Below are 26,104 nucleotides of genomic sequence, written 5' to 3'. Positions count from 1 at the left end.
CTTCGTCCCTGGTATTGTGCAATGCCAGGTCCATAAATAATAAAACCTCAGTCCTGCAGGATTTTTTTTATCAGGCAGGACATGGACCTGGCTTGCATGATGCAGACCTGGGAGCAGGACGGGGAGACGGTTGCTTTCTCCCAAGTAGCCCAAGTAGCCCCGCCTGGGTTCTCCATTCTTCACCAGGCTCGGACTAGCGGGCGGGGGGGAGGGGTGGCCTTTTTCATACAGGAGGATTGCTCCTTCAGTGCCTTACCATCCCAGATGGAGGCTGTAGCAGGCTGTGCATTGGAGCATTCTCAGCTTATAGTCCTGGGTGACTTCAATGTCCATGCCGAGGACGCAGCTTCCACTCGGGGATGGACCTAGTGTCTTATGGCAGCACTGGGACTCTCCCAATATATAACAGCGCCCACGCATTGGGCCAGACACACGTTAGACCTGATCTTTGCGGTGGGAGTTATAGTAGATCAGATTTCTGCTGAGGTAGTGCCATGGTCTGACCACTATGCCCTGAGGGCCCATGTGGATATTCCCCCCCTACCCTGTTTAGGCGGTGAGCAAGTTTTAGCTTGCCCACAAAACCAGATGGACCCTTTGTAGCTTCAAATGGCTTTATGGGATCCCTGGGGCACCAAGCACATCTTCTGGTCCAATTCTAGATTTCTTCAATCCACTCAGCCTGTGTGCTGTATGCCCTATGACCTGTGGGTTGGACCCATGCCCATCCTGGCTTATAAAAGCTAGCCAGGCATTGCTACGTGAGCCACTACAAGGTATTGTCAACAGATCCCTGGTAGAAAGGATCTTTCCCACACCTCTTAAAGAGGCTGTGGTCCATCCCCTCTTGAAAAAACCATCTGCAGATTCGGCCATATTGGCGAACTATCGGCCGGTATAAAAACCTTCTGTGTGGGGGTAAGGTTTTAGAGTGGGAGGTGGCAACTCAGCTGCAGGAATTCCTGGATGACACTTCTGCACTGGATCCATTCCAGTCCGGCTTTCAACAAAGTCATGGGAGGGAGACGGTTCTGGTCGCCCTCATAGATGACCTCATGCGACATTTGGATCGGGGCGGCTCAGCTGTGCTGTTATTATTAGATCTGTCAGCTGCATTTCATACAGCTGACCATCAGCTACTGACTAGCTGCCTTGCCGATGTGGGGATTCAGGGGTCCGCCTTACAGTGGTTGGCCTCCTTTCTCCAAGATCAGGGACAAAGGGTGATGACAGGGGAGGAATCATCCCAAAGTCACCCATTTATATGCAGTGTGCCGCAGGATGCGCTTCTGTCCCCGATGTTATTTAACATCTTTATGCGCGCCCTTGCCCAGATTGTCAGGAGGCATGGCTGGGATGTCACCAATATGCAGACGACACCCAGCTCTATCTATTGATGGGTGGTCAGTCCGACTGTACCCCAGAAAATCTAGACCTGGCTCTTCAAGCCGTAGCATCTTGGCTCAGGCTGAGTCGGCTGAAGCTGAATCCGACGAAGACAGAGGTTCTCTACCTGAGCCGGGGTGGTCGGGGGGGGGGACGGAGATCCTTCTGCCGGCACTTGACGGTGTGTCACTAATACCAACCCCTAAGGTCAAGAGCTTGGGTGTGCTCCTTGAGTCCTCTGTTACAATTGAGGCCCAGGTAGCAGCCACTACTAGATCTGCCCTTTTTCATCTTCGGCGGGTGCGGCAGTTGGTCCCTTTCCTGGAGCATAATGACTTAGCAATGGTGATCCATGCCACGGTCACCTCAAGAATAGATCACTGTAATGCTCTCTACATGGGGCTGCCCTTGACGCTGACTCAGAAACTACAGCTAGTGCAGAACGCTGCGGCACAGCTGTTAATGAGGCTCCCCCGATCGGAGCACATTCAGCCAGTGCTGAAGGAGCTGCACTGGCTACCTATTGTGTACCGAGTCTGTTTCAAGGTGTTGGTATTGACCTTTAAAGCCCTTTATGGTCAGCGGCCTGTCTATCTGTGGGACCACCTTTCTCCACATGTTCCTCAGAGAGCACTGCATTCAGGGACAAAAAATCTATTGTCCATCCCTAGACCAAAAGAGGCTAGGTTGCATTCGACACGAGCTAGGGCCTTCTCGGTGGCAACACTAGAATTGTGGAATGCTCTCCCGGAGGCCCTGAATGCTCTCCCTGAAGGATCTTTCCACTTTCCGCAGGGCCTGTAAGACCGAACTGTTCCGACAGACCTTTGATATCTAACCAGGAGAGAACTGCCACATGGCATCATATAGAGTACTAGGTGATCACCGTCAGAAAAGAACTTACTTAGATTGTAGTGATACAGCACCACAAAATGGTTTTAAAATCTTAAATTGTAATTATGTTTTATTGGTTTTAACTTGTGAATATGAATGTTGTCAGCCGCCCTGAGTCCGCTTGCGGAGAGGGCGGGATAGAAATTTAAAGTAATAAATAAATAATTCAAAAGCTCTACATGACTCAAGCTCCAGTGACATATTACAAAGACCTGGTTTTTCTAGGGGAACTATATGATTTTGCTTCACACATGCAATGGGAGTTCTGTACCTTTTTTCTTAAGCCTCAGGGAGCCACTATTGGCTGTTCTTGTGAAACTTCTGTGTAGCCACGTAAGTAATGTGATTTTGACAGTGATAATAATAGCAACTGTATAGGGCTGTTTGAGCATGCTAAAGCAGTGGAGGGGGGGGAGTTAAAGCAGCTTCCTGTTTGCACAAACAAAAAACACCTGGTAAGCATCTGAGAGGCACAAAATTCCCATTGCACATGTGTGATGCAAAGTCTTTGTGTTGTTCCCCAGTAAACAGGAAGTGGACCAGATCTATGAAGATCTACAACACCTTCTAGAATTAACATCAAAAAAAGATGTTGTCCTCATCATAGGGGACTGGAATGCCAAAGCAGGAAGTCAAAAGGTAACCAGAGCAACTGACAAGTTTGTCCTTTGAGAACAAAATGAAGCTGGGCAAAGGCTAATAGAGTTTTTTCAAGAGAACAAACTGGTCATAGTGAACACCCTCTTCCAACAACCTAAAAGGCGACTCTACACATGGACATCACCTGATAGGCAACACAGAAATCAGATTGATTATATACTCTGCAGTCAAAGATGGAGAAGCTCCTTACAGTTCACAAAAAAAAGACCTGGAGCTGACTGCGGCTCAGATCAGGAGCTACTCATTGCAAAATTCAGGCTTAAACTGAAGAAAACTGGGGAAGCCATTAGGCCATTCAGGTTTGACCTTGATCACATCCCTTATGAATATACAGTGGAGGTGAAGAATAGGTTTAAGGAACCAGAGTTGATAGAGTGCCTGAAGAACTATGGATGGAGGTTCATGACATTGTACAGAAGGCAGCAATCAGCACCATCCCAAAGAAAAAGAAATGCAAGAAAGCAAAAGTGGCTGTCTGATGAGGCTTTACAAATAGCGGAGGAAAGAAGGGAAGTGAAAGGCAAAGGTGAAAAGGAAAAATTCACCCAACTGAATGCAGATTTCCAGAGAACAGCAAGGAGAGATTAGGAGGCCTTCCTGAGGGAACAATGCAAAGCAATAGAGGAAAATAATAGAATTGGAAGGACAAGAGATCTCTTCAAGAAAATTGGAGAAATCAAGGGAACGTTTCATGCAAAGATGGCCATGATAAAGGACAAAAATGGTAGGGACCTAACAGAAGCAGAAGAGATCAGGAAGAGGTGTCAAGAATACATTGAAGAATTATGCAAGAAGGATCTCAATGTCCTTGACAACCATGACAGTGAAATCGCTGACCTTGAACCAGACATCCTGGAGTGTGAAGTCAAATGGGCCTTAGACAGCATTACTAAGGGGGCTTGAGCCTTTAATTTGCAAGGTTCCTCCTTGCCAGAGGCACAAGCCTTTGGCGTGAGTTGAAGGGCAAGAGCCAAAGGGCTCTTGGCCTGGGGGTCTTGCCTGGGGGTTCTGTAGAAAGGTGGGTACTTATTCACAAGTAGTTTCAAGTGGCAGCTGGTAGTAGGATTTAAAGAGAAGTCAAGATACAGAAAATTTTGAAATGGATTGCAGAAGCATGGCTGGTGAGGGAGCAGAGGCAGTGATGTGTAATGACTGTGGGATGTTTGTATTTCTACCTGAGAGTAGCAGCAATTACACTTGCAGCAAGTGTAAGTTAGTGGCCCTGCTGGAGGAGAAAACACAGGGACTGGAGGCACGATTGTCCACACTGCAGTGTATAAAGGAAGGTGAAGATTTTCATGACAGAACACATGAGGCGCTCTTGAAAGAACAAGAGAAGGGAGAGGAAGTGGTATCTAAGCAATTAGAAGAAAACCCAACACAGGAGGAGGGTTCCTGGAAAAATGTAACCCGAAGGAGAAAGAAAATCAGGAAATGTTCTGAGCCTCTGCTGTTCAGCAATAGGTTCCAGGATCTCCCCACAGTAACTGATTCTGGACCATGGGGAAAAGGGCTACTTCCCCAGCCTCCACGAAGCTTGAATAAAGTTTCTCAGGTTCCTGTGGATAAGAAGCCTGGAGCTTCTGCTCCACAATATAGGAAAAGGAAGGTGGTGGTGATTGGAGACTCCTTGCTCAGAGAGGTGGAGCCCAAAGTGTGCTGACCAGACTTGTCATCCCGAGAGGTCTGCTGTCTGCCAGGTGCATGCATCCATCATGTGACAGAAAGGATTGGAAGACTTATTAAACCCATGGATTACTATCCCTTCTTGCTGATCCATGTGGGAATTAACAATAGCCCTGAAAGTATTAGAAAAGACTATGTGGCTTTGGGTCAGAAGGTGAAGGAGCTGGGTGCACAGGTTGTGTTCTCATCAGTTCTTCCTGTGAAGGCCATTGCTTAGGACGAGAAAGAAGAATACTTAAAACAAATGACTGGCTACGTCAATGGTGTCGTCAGGAAAGATTCGGATTTCTGGACCATGGCTTACGCTTTCGAGAAGGTGGTCTTTAATTAGGAGATGGTTTGCATCTTATGGTGGTAGGGGAAAGGGTGTTTGGTAACAGCCTTGCTAACCTAATAAGGAGGGCTTTAAACTAATTAGCTAACCTAATAAGGAGGGCTTTAAATTGTATGGGGGAGTGAGACAATAATTCAAAGACTCGTATGATGCCAGAAACTGAGGATAAGAACGTTAAAAATTTGCAGAGAATGGTGTATACACTAGGTAATGTGAACTTGCAGGCTTGTACAGAAACTAAACCCTCGGGATGCATAAAACGTGGATTCCGATGTCTCTACACTAATGCGTAGAGTATGAGAAACAAACAGGAGGAACTGGAAGTCCTAGTACAGGGAGGAGACTATGACATAATAGGCCTTACTGCAACTTGGTGGGATGACACTCACAACTGGAATATTAGGATTCAGGGGTACAACTTATTTAAAAGGGACAGGCAAATAAGAAAGGGCGGAGGCGTAACAGTATACGTGAAGGAGGTATATACTTGTGAGGAAATATGTGAATCTGAACATGGCAGCTCAGTTGAGAGTCTCTGGGTAAAAATAAAAGGAGTAAGAAAAAACAGTGATATCATTGTGGGGGTCTGCTATAGACCACCAAGCCAGGCAGAGGATGGATAAGATACTTCTACAACAGATTGCAAAGTTTTCCAAGAGAAGGGATACAGTGATCATGGGAGATTTCAAGTACCCGGACATCTGTTGGAAGTCCAACTCTGCTAAAAATGAAAAGTCAAATAGATTCCTGACTTATCTTGCTGACAACTTCCTTTTCCAGAAAGTGAAGAAGGAAACAAGGAGATCTGCTATCTTGGATTTGATTCTCACCATCAAGGAAGAATTGATTGAAGAAGTCGAAATAGTGGGCACTCTGGGAAGCAGTGACCATGTGATTTTGGAATTTACCGTCTTAGGGAAAGAGAAAGCTATACGTAGTCAGACTTATAGGCTGGACTTTAGAAAGGCAAACTTTGATCAACTTAGAACTATGCTGGGTAAAATCCCATGGTCAGAAATACTTAGGAAGAAGGGGGTTCAGGGGGGGTGGCAGTTTCTTAAAAGTGAAATACTGAAAGCGCAATCAGAGACGATTCCTATGAGAAGAAAAAATGGAAAAGTCTAAAGAAGCCGAGTTGGCTCCACAAACAGCTTTCTAAAGACTTGAGAAATAAAAAAGACTCCTTTAGGAATTGGAAGGAGGGCCTTATAACCCTCTTCTGAGGGAAGCGGTGCTCAATATGGCAAAAACAGAACATATAAGGAGGGTATGAAGTTCCAACCTAGGATCAGCATAGGGGTAGTACATAGACATCTAGTTTCTTTAAATGAAACTATGTCCTCAGGGCCAGATGAACTACATCCAAGGGTTCTAAAAGAGTTTGTGGATATAATTTCTGAGCCTCTGGCTATTATTTTTGAGAATGCTTAGAGAACAGGAGAGGTGCCGGAAGATTGGAGGTGGGCAAATGTTGTTCCCATCTTCAAAAAGGGGTAAAAAGAGTGTCCAGGTAACTACCGACCTGTCACCTTGACGACTATACCAGGAAAAGTTTTAGAACAAATCATCAAACAGTCGGTCCTGAAACATTTAGAAAGAATGGATGTGATTACTAAGAGCCAGCATGATTTTCTCAAGAACAAGTCATGTCAGACTAACCTGATCTCTTTTTTTGAGAAAGTGACTACCTTGCTGGATCAGGGGAATGTTGTTGACATAGTTTATCATGATTTCAGTAAGGCTTTTGATAAGGTTCCACATACTATCCTTGTTGACAAATTGGTAAAATGTGGTTTGGATCCTGTTACCATTAGGTGGATTTGTAACTGGTTGACAGATCACACCCAAAGAGCGTTTGTGAATGGTTCCTCATCCTCTTGGAGAAGAATGACAAGTGGAGTGCTTCAAGGATCTGTCCTGGGACCTGTTTTGTTCAACATGTTTATCAATTATTTGGATGAAGGAATAGAGGGAATGCTTATTGAATTTGCCGATGATACTAAATTGGGAGGGGTTGCAAATACAGTAGAAGACAGAAACAGGATACAGGATGACCTTGACGGGCTGGAAAACTGGGCTAAAACCAATAACATGAATTTTAAAGGGAAAAATGCAAAGTTCTGCATTTCAGTAGGAAAAATTCCATGCAAAGTTATAGGATGGGGAAGACTTGTCATAGCAGCAGTATGTGCAAAAAGGATCTAGGGGTCTTAGTGGATCATATGCTGAACATGAGTCAACAGTGTGATGTGGTGGCTAAAAAGGCAAATGTAATTTTGGGCTGTATCAACAGAAGTATAGTGTCCAGATCACGTGATGTGATAGTATGGCTTTACTCTGCTCTGGTAAGACCTCACCTGGAATATTGTGTTCAGTTTTGGGCACCACATTTTAAAGATAGAGACTAGCTGGAATGGGTCCCGAGGAGGACAACAAAGATGGTGAGGGGTCTGGAGACCAAGTCCTATGAGGAAAGGTTGAAGGAGCTGGGGATACTTAGCCTGGAGAGGAGGCAGTTGAGAGGTGATATGATCACCAAGTACTTGAAGGGCTGTCATATAGAGGATGGTATGGAATTGTTTTCTGTGGCCCCGGAAGGTAGGACCAGAACTAATGGGTTGAAATTAAATCAAAAGAGTTTCTGGCTCAACATTAGGAAGAACTTCCTAACTGTTAGAATGATTCCTCAGTGGAATAGGCTTCCTCGGGAGGTGATGGGCTCTCCTTCCTTGGAGGTTTTTAAACAGCGGCTAGATGGCCATCTGACAGCAATGAAGATCTTGTGAATTTGGGGTAGGTATTTGTGAGTTTCCTGCACTGTGCAGGGGGTTGGACTAGATGACCCTGGAGATCCCTTCCAACTCTATGATTCTATGATTCTACTAACAACAAAGCGAGTGGAGATGACGGTATCCCAATTCAGCTACTCAAAGTCCTAAAACATGATGCTGTTAAAGTGATGCACACATTATGTCAATTAATTTGGAAAATGCAACAGTGACCACAGGGTTGGAAAAGGTCAGTTATATTCCAATCCCAAAGAAGGGTAATGCCAAAGAACGTTGAAACTTTTGCACCATTGCACTCATTTCACATGCCAGCAAGATCATGTTAAAGATCCTACAAGCTAAGCTTCAGCAGTATGTAGATCGGGAACTACCAGAAGTTCAAGCTGCATTTCGGAGAGGTAGAGGAACTAGAGATTAAATTGCCAACATTCACTGGATTATGGAGAAAGCACGGGAGTATCAGAAAAACGTCTATTTCTGTTTCATTGACTATGCTAAAGCCTTTGATTGTGTGGATCACAACAAACTGTGGCAAGTCCTTAAAGAGATGGGAGTACCAGACTACCTCACATGTCTTCTGAGAAACCTGTATAAGGGTCAAGCAGCAACTATCAGCACAGGATATTGAACAACTGATTAGTTTAGAATAGGAAAAGGAGTTCGATGAGGATGTATATTGACACCCTGCTTATTTAATTTATACGCACAGTACATCATACAGAATGCTGGCCTGGATGAAGCAGAAGCAGGAATTAAGATCGCTGAGAAAAGCATCAACAACCTCAGATATGCAAATGATACCACTCTAATGGCAGAAAGTGAGGAAGACCTAAAGAACCTCTTGTTGAGGGTGAAAGAGGAGAGCACAAAAGTAGGCTTGAAACTCAACATCAAAAAAACTAAGATCATGGCATCCGGTTCCGTCACACTTTGGCAAATAGAAGGGGAAGACATGAAAGTGTTGACAGACTTCACATTTCTGGGATCCAAGATCACTGCAGATGGTGACTGTAGCCTGAAATTAAAGACGTTTGCTCCTTGGGAGGACAGCTATGGAGAACCTAGGCAGTATAATAAAAAGTAGAGACATCACCCTGCCAACAAAAGTCTGTATAGTCAAAGCGATAGTATTCACAGTAGTAATGTATGGCTGTGAGAGCTGGACCATAAGGAAAGCCGAGCGCAGAAGAATAGATGCTTTTGAGATGTGGTGCTGGAGAAGAATCTTGAGAGTCCCTTGGACTGCAAGAAGATCCAATCAGTCAGTCCTAAGGGAAATTAACCCAGACTGTTCCCTGGAAGGTCAGATGCTGAAGTTGAAGCTGAAGCTCAAATACTTTGACCACCAAATAAGAAGGGAGCACTCACTGGAGAAGATCCTGACGCTGGGAAAGACAGAAGGCAAAAGAAGAAGGGGACGGCAAAAGATGAGATGGCTGGACAGTGTTACTGATGTAACAAACACGAATTTGAGCAGACTTCGGAGGATGGTGGAAGACAGGAGGGCCTAGCTTGACTTTGTCTATGTGGTCGCAAAGAGTCAGACTTGACTGTGTGAATGAACAACAACAGCCAGGAAGCCTGTGTAATGTGTAGATGGAACCTCAGTGAAGAGCTCCTACAAGAGGGCTGCACAAAGGTTGGGTGTGCTAAGAGTAAGCCAGTATTTTTTGGTTGTCACAAGTTTGGCTTAAGGCAAGGAACATGTTCAGTGCCTTCTGCCACAGCATCCATCCATTTCCCAGGACTGGACCCATGGGAGCCATAGTGTCTTGCCTCCGTGCACTGGAGTGGGAAGTCTGCTTCATTGGAGGTACCAAGCACTTCCTCATGTGTGGTACAGGGAGGCAGGGAGGGTCCATGCTGGTATGGCATAAGGGAGGAACAGACCCCAGAACTACCACATGGTGCTTTCTCTTCCTCATGGGGGTCCAAGAATGTATTTGCAAACTGTTAGCAATAAAATATATTGCTGGGGTAGTCATACTCATTTTCTAGGTCTAATTGTTCACTCTCAGCTTCCAAATTCTCTCATTATTTCTTCTGCTCCTGGAGGCTATGTAGCAATTAAGGTTAATCTACTGTGCTATTGTTCTAACAACTGGGTCTGTTAATGGGTCGGCTTTTTTCATGCTTATAAATTGCTTATGTTGTCAACAGTGTGCTTGCAGTTTCTAAAATTAGTCAATGGGCTGTGCCTAGTTCTGAAGTGGAGGGCATATAGAAGAGCATCCAGGGGAGATCCGCTGCATCTTTGATATCTCTAGCTTGCACAGGATCCAGTCTACACACTTATGAACCAGCACCTGACAAAATGACAGCTGACAGTCATTTTGACAGGCACAGGTTTAGGATGTTCAGGGGTGTATAGAACAGATCCTGTCCAAGCTAGAGACATCAAACTCACCACACACCTCTGGCTCATTCTTCTCTAGCTGCCCTCCAAATTTGGTGAGGACTGGATTTATGGGGTCTGAGTTACACATCCTGAAAGACGGTGCCCTCAGGAAAGTGCTTTCTGGGGAAATGACTGCCTGTGTAACTCAGACCCTGTAAATTCAGTCCTCACCAAATTTGGAAGGCAGGTAGAGGAATGTCAGGTAGAGAGTTCCTGTGAATTTGGTGTCCTTAAGATGCCAGATGGGGTTTTCTACCACTTCATGAATTGGTTCGCAAGTTGACTAAAACTTTGTGATGGTCTGTGGTTCATGAAAAGGGCACACCATGAACTGAATCACATTTTTCTGGTTCATGCCCATCCCTACTTGCTAACCAGAGGACTCCATTTGCAGAACACCTTTCCACTTGCTCTTCAGAAGCTCTTCTACCTGATAACCACATCCCACCATTAGTCTCTGTTTTGTTGATCCTTCCCACCAATCTCTAAAAGGAACTTGGGGAGGGACGGTGGCTCAGTGGTAGAGCATCTGCTTGGTAAGCAGAAGGTCCCAGGTTCAATCCCTAGCATCTCCAACTAAAAAGGGTTCAGGCAAAGAGGTGTGAAAAACCTTAGCTTGAGACCCTGGAAAGCTGCTGCCAGTCTGAGAATACCGACCAAGGGTCTGATTCAGTATAAGGCAGCTTCATGTGTTCCTATGTTCAACCTTATCCACACAAATTCCAAGGTACTCTTCTGCTCAGAGCAGGGTGTTTTTACACCTTGGAGTGCATAGGGTTGACTGCCATGGCCCAGCAACCAGTGGAAGATGGGGGGAGGTATAAACTCACTTAAAGGATGGTGTGACTGTTATCCCTGCATGAGTGGTTACTCTCTAGCAAAAACTGAGTTGTGAGCTGGAAGTAACAACATCACACCAGAAGTTATGTCATTGTAGGGGCGGCAACACCAGGTGAGTATTGGCAGGCAGTGGTCACAATTACCTGGAAGTCTCCTATCACATCATGGGTACCAAATGGCTATGATTTTACTTTGATGCCTTAGCTAGGGTGTTGTTTTATAGATTGTAATTTTATTATTTTGTAAGTATTTTTAATCCTTCCTATCACTTTAATAATAAATAACATAAACAGGCAAATGGGAACCCTAGCACTACAGCATGTCAAAAAATAAACAAAATTCAAAGCTGCTCTTCCCTTTGATGCATGAGAACAACTAGAAGAACCTAGCAGTTACAGCACTGCATAAACACAAGTGTTTGAATAACAGCAAAATGATTCTTTAGATCCAACCTACCAGCATGTTGGAACAGTAGAACAAGCATCTGTTTGCTATTTCATATTATCTGTGCCTCTAAGCTCTTATGTTTCAGGGGAAACAAATTACTAGAACCCAATTTAGTTGTTATTGTACCAGCATGAGAGTCTGCCTGTAGTTTTTGCAATGCAAAAGGAGAATATTTGTGTGAGGTGCCTGTTTTGATGACAACATACATATAGGGTTGCCAGATCCAATGATCACGCTGGTGGGGGAGGGACTTTCCAGGTGTGGGGGCAGAACACTGTGATGCTCTATTTTGGGGGCTAAACTCAAGGGTAATGTCACCCTCAACCATAAAGTTTTTCCCCAAAAAAGAGCATCATCATGTGACATAGCCAATATGATGTCAGTTCTGCATGACACATTTGAGGTGGGATTTCCCAGATGTTAGCCTACACATTGACAAATATATGTGCATCAGTAATGTAAGATCACAAACAATCTGAAAGAACAAACAGCAGCATATGCACCGCTTCCAGAATTCATTTCAGAAATTCTCCTGGTTAAAGAGGAGTGGAAGCCACCACAGAAAACCCCACAGAACAAATAAGAAACGGCAAGGGGAAAATGTGTTCATCATCCCTAGTAGGAAATACACATATTTATTACATACATTCTGTGTAGTTGTTGGTTTCATCTATAATAACCCAACCATAGGGCTAAGTCATAAGAAGTAGTTCCATTGTGACTAAGGCAGCATCTGAAATGGTCCCTTGGAAACACAGCATATCCACCTATAACATGGTTTCTGAGAGTGGGACCGATTTCCCACACACCTTATACTGCTCTCACATTCATCTTCTCAGAGCAGCTTCCTTCCAATTTCACACTATCTGCCCCAGGCTGCAACAAACGGCGTTTTCGCACAGCAAACAGAAACTGGTTTTTAGCGGTTTCTGTTTGTTGTGTAAAAACATCGATGCTTGCTGCAGCTCTGGGGCAGATCGTGTGAAATCGGAAGGAAGCAGCACTAAGAAGGCGAATGTGAGAGCGGCATAAGGTGAGTACGAAATCAGCCTGGGTGTGGTAAAGTGATTGGTTCTCAGACTAGGATTAGGGAGACTTGGGTTTGGATTTCCACACTGCCATGCAGCTTGTTGGCTGACCTTGAACCAGTCACTGTCTCTCAGATTTCTCTACGTCACAAGATTGTTTTGACGATAAAATAGAGTACAGGAAAACAATGAGTTCCTTGGAGGAAGGGTGTAATAAAATATATTCAATAAATATCAATAACCATAAATCCAGCCTTGCTGCTCACTCCCTCCAGTTCCCCAGATGAAGAGAAACTCTTGTCTTCTTCTCATGTGGTCCAAGGCAAGTCTCCTGTCATTCATCTTGTGCTTTCTTCAGCTGCCCTGTGGTAAGCTTTTAAGCAGCAGTTATGTAGTTCATGGTTGTCGGTTTCCATTCCTTGTATGCCAGCTTTGGGGATAAGGCCTGCTTTTGAAAACCCACCCTGTGATTTAGTGGTGAATGATCTGAAAGTATAATTGGCAACATCCTATTTTTTGAAATGTCCTTGAGTTGTTTAGATGCCACTGAAAAGAATTTGATTGGTGTGGAGGTCAAACAAGGGTGTAATTTCCACCACCACCCTGGAAGAGCACTAAATCTTTACAGCTGTCTAGCTCCCTGGTAGTATATTATCATACTTTAGCCTCCTGCACTTTTTGATCCATCCATCAACAGTGTTCTATTTAAGATTTCCCACTCCTCTCCCTCACAACCATACTCTAGTAAATAAGCTCTTGAATTAAGCCCTTGGTTTGTCACTAAGTATGAGCAAGGTTGTCAGATAACAATTTCAATTGAAAGGGAGACTGCCAACGGGCTTGATTATTCCCAGGCCTTTTTTTTGTAGTAAAAGCCCAGCAAGAACTCATTTGCCTCTTAGGCCACTTCCCCTGATGTCACCATTGTTCCACACAGGGCTTTTTTGTAGAAAAAGCCCAGCATGGACCAATTTGCATATTAAGCCACACTCCCTAACACCAAGCCAGCCAGAACTGCGTTCCTGTGCATTCCTGCTCAAAAAAAGCCCTGATTATTCCACAGATTTCCAAAGGGGGGACATGAAATTCTGAAGCAATGGGCAGATCTTTGCTATATAACCCTGTGATGGTGCAAAGAACTCCTTGTGTTAAGAGTTCACAGTTCTTCCTGCTAGCTCAGAAGAGGAGCTGTTCACATACCTAGAAAGTTCGGTTCCTTCAGCAAACTGTATGGAACTGGCCAGCAGGAAAAAAATGTAAAGGGAGGGCTTCTTTGGGGCACTTTCCAGACTGCAGCTGCTTTCTGAGTTTTTGTCAGTGTTGTGATGGCTCCGATTAGCATGCCATCAGTGCAATCAATATACACACATATTTGCTTTGCCCCCCCGCCCCGGTAGTGTTCCATCTGTTCACATTCATATTGTGGATCAGTTTTCAGGGAGTTGGGTGGGTTGTGCATGTGCTGAAGCACTGCAGCACTTCAGGAGCCTCAAAGGGCTAATAAATCCTCTTATGAGTACATTCCCTGCCCACCACACCTGAGAGTTGTACCTGTCTCACCCCTTTTTGCTTGCCTCTTTCCTCATGGTTGAGCATTCTTTCTCAATGGCTCCCCCCAAACATTTTGAATTCTTTCCCTTACTGTATCAGTACAAAGTTCACAACAGCTTGTTTCCTTGGGGAGGGATGGTGGCTCAGCAGTAAAGCATCTGCTTTAAGTTCAATCCCCGGCATCTCCAACTATAAAGAATCCAGGCAGGTAGGCATGAAAAACCTCAGCTTGAGACCCTGGGGAGCCGCTGCCAGTCTGAGTAGACAATACTGACTTTGATGGACCAAGGGTCTGATTCAGTTTAAGGCAGCTTCATATATATATATATATATATATATATATATATATATATATATATATATATATATATATATATATATATGTTTCTTCAGTTGTATTTTTTGTAGGGTAGCTGCATGCACTGTAAAATATATTTGAAAATGGCACCTAGGGGCATGATAGAATCTGCTCTTGCATGTGAATGAAGGAATGATCAGGAAGGCCATGATTGGCTGCTGGTGTATGGCCTTCCAATGAGACTGAACTTTTGTTTTAGCACATTCAGGTGCTTTCCAATGCCGAAATGCTGACATGCAAATAGAAAAAAACATCGCTGCCCAAACCTGCTCTTTCTGGGAGGGTTTAAGACAGCAATTCAAGAGACAGGAAAAACTGTTTACATTTTGACCAAGAGGCTATCTTGGGAATTCATTCTACAATGGAAAAAAAGTATGGGAAAAAATAGTTTAGGAAAGAACAGGGGAAAACAAGGAAAAAACAGAGCAACACAGGGATGTTAAAGTTTTCTGGATACAAGGTAGAAAAAATGGTAAAAATAAAGGAATGAAAATGGAACATTAGGGCAAACTGGTAAATGCCTTGGAAATTTTGGAAAACCTCTCCAAAAGAGCTAAGAAACTTAAGTGCTTTAGGTCAGAATAACCCCATTCCAGTATTGCCCTGCCTCTAATGGTCTCCATTTGCCCTTAGTGACATCGGCACATGGCTAAATCTGATAGGCTATGTGACACTGTGATGTCATATCAAGTAAGTGATTCCCTGATTGACTGGGATCATCTGTCACAGAAAAATTAAACAAAGAGAAAAAATGTCCACTGAAGCAGCAGCAGAGGAAGAAAACAATGACAGTAAACACCTATGAACAGTTAAGAAAAAGTTAGATTAAAGGCTTTTTCATGCCTCCCCTTCCAAAAATCACAACTTTTAGTACTCAGCATGGCCACACATCATTAGTTATTGTACTTATTTACCTGTTTATTTGGAATTTGCAATCTTCTACCAGGATATATATGAGGAAGGGCAAATTTTGCTTATTTGTTTCTCTGTGCAAAATCAGATTGAAATGGCACAGAAGATACTGGTGCTTTTGTGTAATGTAGGGAGGGATCCAACTGACTGATCACACTGCTTGATTCAGCAGCACTCCTGATTAAAAGGCATCAGAATTTTTTAAAACAATATTTTTAATATGAATATTTTCAGGCGCATGGGCAGTAAGCATTTTCGTAGAGGAAGTATCCCTCCTTCTGTAACACACAGGAAGGAATGCCTTATCTGCGAGGGTGTCTGCTGTATGACATATGCATACTTCATATAAAAGCAAAAATGATGTGAATTTTTCCCCTCGAGGATTTATTCATATGTAAATGTATGCAGATTTTGTCAATTAATTAATATGTACATTTAAAGGGTACGGATCACTTTAATTAAGGAACAGGCCTGTGAGATAAGATATATCTTCAGAAACAACTCTTTTGCTGTAAAAACCAGGGCTGGTGCTATCATTAGGCTGAGTGAGGTGGTCCACCCAAGCCAGAAGAATTGGGGGAACAATTAAAGAACAACATTGCTTCGTTTATGCTCTCCCCACCCCAAGCTGTGTGGCATTTGAATATTTTAGTTCAGGCAGCAAAAATTCTCATTAGAATTGCTGGTTCTAATGGTTTTCCTCTTCTCTTTTGCCCTTCCAGGTTTTGGGATGTCCACCCCAGCAACAGTAGCTGGAAAAGCCTTCCTTATTGTTTATGGTCTCTTTGGGTGTGCCGGAACTATTCTCTTCTTCAATCTCTTCCTGGAACGGATCATCTCACTTCTGGCTTTGGTCATGAAGGCTTGCCATGAGAGGCAGCTGCGGAGAAGCGGTCTTCTACCTCCAACCTGCCGAAGGGGCTCGGCCATCTCTGACGCAGACAGCCTGATTGGGTGGAAGCCATCAGTCTATCATGTGATGTTGATTCTGGGAATCTTTGCCATTATTCTCTCTTGCTGTGCCTCAGCCATGTACACAGCCGTGGAAGGGTGGAATTACATCGACTCCTTGTACTACTGCTTTGTCACCTTCAGCACCATTGGATTTGGCGATCTGGTGAGCAGTCAAAACGCTGTGTACCGAAATCAGGGATTGTACAGATTTGGGAACTTCATGTTTATATTAATGGGGGTATGTTGCATATACTCCCTTTTTAATGTCATATCGATTGTAATCAAGCAGGTTTTAAACTGGATGCTGAGAAAGTTTCGATGCAGGTGTTGCCCTGATTGCCATAAGCCAACTGCTCGCCTTGGGCGGCGCAATGCCATCACACCAGGATCCCGTTTCCGCCGGCACAACATCTCTATGGAAACCGACGGACAGTATGACAGTGACACAGAGGGGAGAAGGCTCTCGGGGGAAATGATCTCCATGAGGGATCTCACTGCCTCCAACAAAGTCTCTCTGGCACTCCTGCAAAAGCAATTATCTGAGACAGCCAATGGCTATCCTAGGAATGTATGTATAAACACTAGACAAAATGGCTTTTCAGGAGGAGTAGGTGCTCTAGCCATCATGAATAACAGACTGGCAGAGACAAGTGATTCTAGGTAGAAATTTTGAAATAATCTTCTATAGGACAAAGACACTTTCTTATTCTTTAATAAAACAATATAAAAATATTTCAGCTGATCTCAAGGGCAAGTTTATGGAAAGGTTTGTGGGATTTTTTAAAAAAAATACATGCAATTTGTTTGAGAGGTTTTTTAAAAAATAATCCCCAAAATGCATCAGTATTTCTCCCCCTCTTTTGATCCTTACACAGAAAATCATGCTCAATGTTTATAACAATGAGGTACATTAACAATGAGGTCATTGAGTAATGACAGAGGCTCAGTTCAGACATCATGACTAACCGTGGTTTAATTAACCGTTAATAGAAGGGTGATTGCCCAAATTTAGGCTACTCCAGTAGCTATAGTTTGTGTCAGTACATCAAACCAAGATCTGAAACTGTGGCTTAGAATTTGTTTATTCACCATAGTTATTGCTTACCTATGACTTCAAGTGACAAACAAATATGGATCTTCTGGCTCAATCCTGATTTGTTCCCTGGCACTATTGTCACACTGGTGCACACTGGGACACCAAACAACTCTCCACAGGTGAGTTAGGGGAAACAGCAAAAAAAGTGAAAACAACTGTATTTGCCTGGGAAACCAGGATCTGAAGGAGCATCTGCAAGTTGAGTCCTAGTTTCACCAATTAACATAATTAAACTATGATTTTTCCATCATGTCTAAACTGAAAGAGCATGGCTGTTCACCATAATTTTAATTTCAAAAATATTTTGGTATTTTAAACGATTAAATGCCACAACAATGGTTCAAAACACTCTAGAACTGCTTACTTCTATAAAGAACTGATAAAAATAATTAACTTGCTTTCTTTTCTCCCTATGTTGTTAATTACATTTATGTCCCACCTTTCTTCTGTGGAATGGATGGCAGCATACATGGGATTTCCAGGTGGTCTCCAATCTAAGCACTGGCCAGACCCCACACCTGCATAGCATCAGCAGGATTGCAGCAGCATGTGCCTTTGAATCATGACTGAAGACCGTCTATTTATGAGTGTTATGAATATGCATTCAGATGTCAGATGAAGCTTTAGTGCTGCTTTTCACACTTTTAAAATATGCTGTTTCATTCCCAGAAGGCATATCCAACTCTGATAAAAGTCTACAAACACCTAACGAAGAGAATGATAATGCTACTATCAGTTATGTAATATTTTTAACTTTGCAAAAATGCTTTCTAATTCTGTACAAGGCAGGTTATCGATATCCTTCCCTCTTTATGGATGGGGAATTGCAAGCTGAGAGAGAGTGATTTGCCCAATGCCACCAAATAATTCCACAGCAAAGGTAGCACTACAACTCAGGAATTCAAGTTCACTAGACCCCACCCCCGCATACACACACACACACAGTCTGCAACCCTGAACAGTGTTACTTCAAGGGATTTAGAAAGATTGTTTAAACTGCAACAGTCTCTGACATATAGATCTCATTCAAGTTGGGCTGAGCCAGAATTACTTGTCTAGTTTTTCTGCTTGTTTCTGTACATGTCATCAAATGCCATTTTCAGCAATTATCTTAATGTTTCTGTGTGGTTCAGAACTCTTTCATTCTTCTGGCTGCCGCTTCTTTCCAACACCATTTTTCCTTCTTTGCCCTCATTTAACTTCACTTGCCCTCCATACCATATAAATTAATTGGCTGTGGAAACTCACATGGTTTTGTCCATCATATCAGAAGACTAAGGACGTAAAGCACACCATCAATTCACAACCAACTCATGGCAACACCACAAAGTTCTACCTCAATGGATGCTCAAGGCAAGAGATTAGCAGAGTTGGTTTGCCATGGCTTTCCTCTGTATAGCACCCCCAGTCTTCAGAACACTACATCTGACATAAGACCTTCATGAAAGTGCACAAATGAAATCACATGGGTCATCATCCACCAATCAGATTAAAGGCAGTGATATCAAAGAGAATTAAGAATTGCTATTGGCACCAAGAAGATGCAGCAGCACCTAAGGAAACCAAAGGGTGCTGAACCCCATAGAAAGAAGGGAACTGCTATTTATTATTATTTTTGTGGTAATTAGTTTGGCGGCATCAAATATGCTCATATCAAAGGAAACATTGAAATTAGCAAACATTTGGTGCAGCCTGCATTTCAAGCAATGTCTCCACCGAATGTTTTAGAGGGTGTCAGATACACACTTGACCTCCACAAATCACACATTTTGAGGTCTTCAGTTTGCACTGATTGTCTGCCTATCCCTTCTGGCAGCTGAATACTCTTGTTGAGGCTTTGTGTATTTCATGCTTTAGAGTTCCAAAATAAACAAATACAACCCACATTTTCTTAATTTATTCAAGAGTTAGCTTTTGCTGGCATAAGATTTAAGATTCTGCCTTATACTGCATCAGTCCACCAACCCCCACTCATGGGCTCCCTGGCAGAGGTTGTTCCGGAGAGAAGAGGGCATGGCTCAGGGATAGAAACTTGCATGCAGATGGTCCCAGGTTCAATCCCCAAACTCTCCATTAAAAAAGGATCAGATGGTTGAGGATGTGACAGTCTCCTAATTGAGATGCTGCCATTTAGAACAGAAATTACTGACCTTACAGGAACTTCTCATATCTGTTTGGTGAGAGGTGTGGAAAGCATTTTCCTGACCTTACCTATTTCAGTAAGGTTGCCAAGTTTCAGGGCATTAGGGTTCTTTTTAGCCTCTCCAGAGGGAGGAGTAACATCTTAGGAGAAGGGGCCAGAATCAAGAAGGCAGGATATTTTCTGTTTTGCTCAAATTCAGATTCTGTTTTGCCTATTCAATCTATGCCCTCCTCATCCATCAAGTGGTGCTCTGAAGCACCAAATACTTCCCCCAGGTGCATCGAGGGCCCTCAAGTTCCATCCTTGTCCCACCAAGTTCCACCCCATGTCATTCACTGCCCATACTCATACAAATGGAGCTGCCTTAAATCAGACCATTGGGTCAGTATTGTGTGCTTGGACTGGCAGTGGCTTTCCAGGGTCTCAGGCAAAGGTCTTTCACATCATCTATTGTTCATTTCTTTCAAATGGAATGCTGGAGCTTGAACCTGGGACTTTCTACATTCAAACCAGAGGCTCTTCTACTGAGCCACAAACTCTCCAGGCTCCACCTCAGGTCTGAGCCTCAGAGGGACTAGGCAACAAAATTATTTGAAGGAGGCTTTCATCATGCAAAATTCTGCAAAAATGTTAAGGGGGAAACAGGAGGGCAAGAGATTTCTCCCTCTCTCCTCCCCAGAATGATTGATTTAAGGAGGGATGTTGCTACATATAGCAATGTAAGTCTACAAGGAAAGGTAGAGTTCTCCCTGTGCTGATTTTCTGTATGCAATGAATCATGGATTGTTTCCCTTTAGAGGCATTCAAACATATGATTCTCCCACCTGCATTCAAAAACAACCCAGTCTAGTCCAAAGAACGTGGTGTTCTGTGATGCAACTGTGTAAATAGATAAGAAAGATCAGATCTTAAGTTTGTATTTAACTCTCAACAATAGTTGGCAAGAAGCTGACCATAACCCAAATGCACACTTTAATGAGGACAAAAAATAATGGAATGGAATCCTGCTGTCTCTCATCAGCACTTGGAGAACAAAGATAGCTGTGATTTTTATGGGATGCAGAAGTCACTGAGACAAACCATTCACAGCGTTAGGAAAGTCACAGTTGTTCATCAAATCTGACATATCTCTCAGATCAAACTAGATGAGAATCAGAATATTCATTGCAGTACCCATGTGGGCAGGCACAGTCTTAGTGATTTTGGGTCCCTGAGCAAAAGTCCATGAGGAGGCCCTGGAATCACTGTCAGCTGCCCCACTGGAGTCAACCCCCCAGCTGCCCCACTGGAGTCAACCCCCCACCTCGGTCACTTTAGACTTAAGCAAGGGACAACCCTCACCCCATGCAAGACAGGTGAGCAGGTGGGATGGGAGGACATGGCACTGCCAAGGAAGACACCCAAGAGGCAGGAGGATCAAGCACAAGTGGTGGCAGCAGGTGTCTGTCTGCTCTTCCTTTTCTTTGCCCTCTATTAAGCAGAAAGCAGGGCCTTGGCTATTCACACACATCCAGCCTGATCCCCATAGCTAAGACTGATTCTGTGTGTGTGTGTGTGTGTACACATACATGTTTAACCCCTCAAGTTATATTTTTGATCAAAACTGGTCCATCCTAGATCCTTTCCAACTTGTTCAGGGAAAGTAACCGGGTCCCCATATCTTTTCCCTGTGTAGGGAAAGGCATTTTTCAAAAGGCATTTGAGGAAACAATTTTGAGCACACACAAAAGGAAAAGGGTAAGCATCGCATTCCTCCAAGCCACTGTTGCAAGCAGCTTCACAGCTGCCCCATTGGCTGTGTGTCAGTTTAAAAAAAATCTCCCTGCCCTGCATCTTGTTTGCCTGCTAAATATATTTCTGTCTCTGGTGTCTACAGATTTTCCAGACAGAGTGTCCCACTTGCAACCCAAAATCAAATTGTCAAATATCTTGCCAAGCTGCTGGAATGGATTAATTTGAAATATTAGAAGACAATATTCTCATACACACCCATTATCTCCCTGCTGGTCACATAATTTTCTTTCTCATCCCATTTCCACTCCATTCATACCACAATATTGATACTTTTATTTCATTATGTTTTCAATGTCTGCTGTTCCACTTGCAATCCAGAGGCTTTGTTACATGCAGATTTATGCCAGGGTTTCCATTGCCATTGGTAGCAGCCTCTCCATTGCCAGATTTGCTCTGAGAAGTCTCACTGGTTTTCTCTTCATTGAATGAATCTACACAGCATCTCTCTGCACATGACACTGAGGGAGAAATGGCCATAAGTGCACTGAGCACAGTGTTCGTGCACATAAGAAGTCTACAGCTTGTAGGGAATAGAGCCTATGTATGTCTACTTCCTGTCCCGTGGCACAGAGTGGTAAGCTGCAGTACTGCAGTCCAAGCTCTGCTCACTATCAGAGTTTTATCCCCATGGAAGCTGGGTTCAGGTATCCAGCTCAAGATTGACTCAGCCTTCCATCCTTCTAAGGTTTTCAGGGACCCTAAACAGAAGCCATCTATTACAAGGGTGTCAAACATGAGGCCCAGGGGTCTAATCAGGCCCCCAGAGGGCTCCTATCAGGCCCCTGATCAATTGACTCTTCTCTGCTTCCTTCTCCCTCTCTCTTGCTTCCTTCTGCACCTCAACTTACTTTGCAAGGCTTGCTGAATTGCACAGGAGCTACAAAGCAAAACCTCAGTTTTCTCCATTGGTTGAGCCTCCTCCCCCTCCTGGTCCTCTGCGGAGGGAGGGAAAGAGCCTGAGCTTCCTTTACCCAGCTCCCTTGATCCCACGGGAGAAATACAAAGAAAGCACCTTTAAGACCATCAAGTGCTAATGTTTTAAGCATGTTTTGATGTTTTTTTTAAAAAAAAAAATCTCGAGTCGTGTTTGTCTGTGTCCTTATAAAAGTTTATATTTCTGCTACCTAATCTTAAATAGGTACACACATGGCCCAGCCTGGCAGGGCCCAACCCCACATGGTCTCATTTATATCAGATCTGGCCCTCATAACAAGTGAGTTCAACACCCTTTATCTAGTACATCTCTTTGCAGGTGCTGCAGCCATGATAGAGAAGATAAGGCTGGCAAGGGGATGGCAGCTGAAGCTGTTACTGTTGCTTCTGGCTCACCTACCCAGGTGAACAAATAGCTACCACATTTAGCTCCCGGACCTCCCTCTACCACATGGCTGCTGCTCTCAGATAGAAGCATGCCAGAGGCACTGACTCCACCACTGGAGTGGTGATGTGATGTCAAAGACAGAGGAGGGATGGATCCAAAGCCCCCACTGCCACCACTTAGAGAAAGAACTCAGGTTGCGATATCTGTGCTGTACAATGGCAGGCCTTCCCGAGGCCTTGGTAGATACCCCATAATGCCTGTCTCTCTTACAAGAGCACTTCCTCTGGTGAGTTCAGGCCTGTAGCCACAAGGGGGCCTGTGGGGGCACTGCCCCCTGACTGGAGCCAGGAGAGCACAGTGCACTGCAACAGCAAAAGCAGCAGGTAGAGAGGAGGAAGGCAGAGGAGCAGGAGGCAGAGGAAGCCACATGGAAAGGGCTTGCGGGGGGATGGATAGAGCTGCTGGCTGCAAGGTGCCAGGATGGGGGAGAGGGAGGTGGAAGGAAACCCCCCTGCTTGCATGCAACATGCAGTCCCTTCTTGTCTCCAAAGTTTTAGAGTTGTCTGCCTCAGCCACTTTCAGAGTCTCCAGCTTTTGCCCTTACCCAGCAGTGGATGTGAAAGGGTGCCCCCTAACTTTTTAAAAAGCCCCCCAACTTTTAAAATCCTGGCTACAGCCCTGGGTGAGTTGGCATTCACACATGCCAACCATTATCTAATGCTGGAGTCACAATCAGGTGGTTATCAGCTAGCATTCAGTTGTTCCCAGTGTGGCATGAGCTACGAGTAAGCAAATTTCCCTGAGTTAAATTCAACTTCTTTACCAGTAAGACTGTGGGCAGAGCTTTTTCTAATTCTTTAGTCTGCATGGAGCCAGACTAAAGTGTCAGGCTAGGACTGGAGAGACCAGACATCAAACACCTAAGGGGAGGGCTGTGACTACTTGTAAAGCATCTGAAAAGCATGTGAAAGACCGTTGTCTGAGACAATGGGGAGCTGGTGCCAGTCAGAATTGATGGTGCTGATGGACCAAGAGTCTGACTCAGTATAAGGCAGCCTCATATGTTTAAAAAAGGGTACTCTTGGGGGGATGGGCTGTGGCTCAGTGGAAGAGCATCTGCTTTGCACGCAAAGGTTCCAGCTTCAGTCTCCGGCATCTCCAATTAAAAAGGACCAGACAGAAGGTGACAGGAAAGATCTCTACCCTGGAGAGCTGCTCCCAGTCTAAGTAGACAATACTGTCCATTGACTGATGGGCTGATTCAGTATAAAGCTGCTTCATGTGTGTTTGCCTACTCATCCATGAGCCGCACTGGGTAACTTTGGGCCAATCACTGTCTCTCTATCAACCTAACCTACCTCATTGGGGTTGTTGTAAGGATAAAATAGGCAACCTCTGTATGCTGTCCTAAGTTCCTTGAAGAAATGGTGAGATACTAATGTAATAGATATCTATCAATAATAATAAAGCAGAATTTGAGCACCACTCTCTTCAAAGAAACCAACTATGCATATTTACTTGAAAGTAAGGCTAAGGAGCAAACCCTTACCCAGATTTCAAATCACATGTGATTATGGTTCTGGATAGAATACCTGTCTTTCTGGTTAACACAGTAGCTACATTTACTGAATGGTTGTTTTTACAAGAAATTACAAAACATGTCAATGGGCCTATATACCAGGCACGCATGCCAAAGAGAGAAACTCCTTTGCTTCAAGAGAATGAAAAAGGTGATTGTTTGTTTGTAACATTTTTATAGTTATCATGAAATACTTTTTAAAAATTCACAACAAACGCTCATGAAATGCTCTGCTTTTTCACAACTGAATCTTAAATATATCCAGAAACAGGCCTTTGAATCATTCTTGGTGTGATTCTTGTCTCCCCTCTACCTGAAATCCAAAATGGCTCTGGGACTTGCAATCTCAATAGAAATGGTCAAAGTGGACATAGAGCAAGAACCACTGTCAACATGATCTCAGTGCACCTTTAATTTTACCTCCACTTGTCTTTGCTTAGCTGTCTCATGCTGCCTTCCCATAAAATAATGAGCTTTTGAAAATGCCTTGGAGATTAACTTGCAAGAAGCCTTCCTCCCTTGATATGCTTTGGTCCTGTGGATTTTGAATTGCTAGCTAAAACGACAGATCAATCCCCCATTGGCTTAATTAAGTGGCCCTATTGGTGATATTGATTGTGATGGTTTTTGGCTTTGACAGCCATGGAAAGTCCAGCGCCTGAGGAACATTTCACACTTGGTATAAAGAACAAGGCAAATAAAAAGAGCAAGTTTGCAGTGACAGAATTGGGAAGTAAAATTCACTTCATCAAACTGCATTTTCTTTTCATATAGCCAGCCCCCAAATTGCTTCCAGAATAGCTGGGGGCTCTGGTTTATTTAATTATTTGTTGGAAATGTTTCTTTCATCCAATTTGCCCTCAGAGGTGCTTCCAGTTTCTACAAAAATGACCAAACATATTACGCAACTATTAAAGTGACCCAGAGAAAAAAACATTACAAAGTTAGAACTATATGCAGCAATATCGTAAAGGTTACTAGCAGCAAAAAACAGAGTTAAAAAACCAATTTACAGGGGTCCCAATTTTGTTGAACCTGTGGATACTCTGGAAATTTTGAGAACAGGAAATGTGGTCACAACCACAAAATGGCTGCCACAGGGAAGGAAACATCGGAATCCAGGCATCCTCCTGCAGACCCAAAGGTCTCCCTTGGACTCTGCTGAAGAACCTCCTACTTTAATGAGATGATAGAAAAACAGAAATAGAAAAAATCTTTCTTGACAAGATTTGGGGAAGAAGGAAGTAGGCATCTGGAGACATATTGGTGGGTGCCATGGCATCCATGGGTTCCACACTAGGGATCATTGGGCCAATTGAATCCAATCAGAAAAAATCATAAGAGACTCGAGTTAAAAGAAACATCTTTACCCAGTTGCAAACACTTAATTGGAATGCCACTCAGCAAGTGGTTGTAAGGAAAAAATTCCAAACTAAACGTGTCACAACAAAAAACACCCCATACTACTGCTTCTGAAAATGGGGATGCATGAAGCCAAACCTCTGTCAAAGTTGTCAGATTCACAAGGGAACAGGGCTGTCCTTTAAATATGCTGTTCCCATGCCACTTAGTACTTTAAAATAATAACCAGTGGTTTGAATGGAGTCCCAAAGTGAACTGGCAGTCAGCATCATTCTTGTTAGATCAACAAATTATTCCAAGTGACTCTGGGTTTTGGCACCTTCTTAGTAGAATGGGCTAGGGCAGGGTTGTCAAGCATGCAGTCTCAGGTACATTGTTTAAAAAAATATTTTGGCCTATTCTGAAAAGTTGTTGTTGTTATAAAAGAGATTTAATTTTTCTGTTCCTATTTGGATTTCTTCAAAAAGACCCTGATTAGGAATTAGAACACTTAGAATGGTCCTTATATCTTGGAGAGTAGAGTGATCTTAGATGCCAAATGACATTGGTAATGAGACAGGAAAATAGCTCTC

The 26,104-nt window shown here is 43.6% G+C and overlaps 1 protein-coding gene across 1 annotated transcript in view; it reads left to right on the top strand.

The window, feature by feature from the left end:
• KCNK12 (potassium two pore domain channel subfamily K member 12) overlaps window positions 1-17,031 on the top strand; it is a 79,055-nt gene extending 62,024 nt beyond the window's left edge. Inside the window, exon 2 of the mRNA XM_060248866.1 lies at window positions 16,006-17,031. Within this exon, the coding sequence (XP_060104849.1) occupies window positions 16,006-16,901 (896 nt within the window). The 3' untranslated portion in view covers window positions 16,902-17,031. The remainder of the gene's footprint in view (window positions 1-16,005) is intronic.
• Window positions 17,032-26,104: the final 9,073 nt, after the last annotated feature.

Source organism: Heteronotia binoei, chromosome 1 (assembly GCF_032191835.1).
Source record: "Heteronotia binoei isolate CCM8104 ecotype False Entrance Well chromosome 1, APGP_CSIRO_Hbin_v1, whole genome shotgun sequence".
Classification (NCBI taxonomy): domain Eukaryota; kingdom Metazoa; phylum Chordata; class Lepidosauria; order Squamata; family Gekkonidae; genus Heteronotia; species Heteronotia binoei.
Note: the sequence above shows the minus strand (reverse complement) of the source record. Positions and strands in the feature narration are given on the sequence as shown.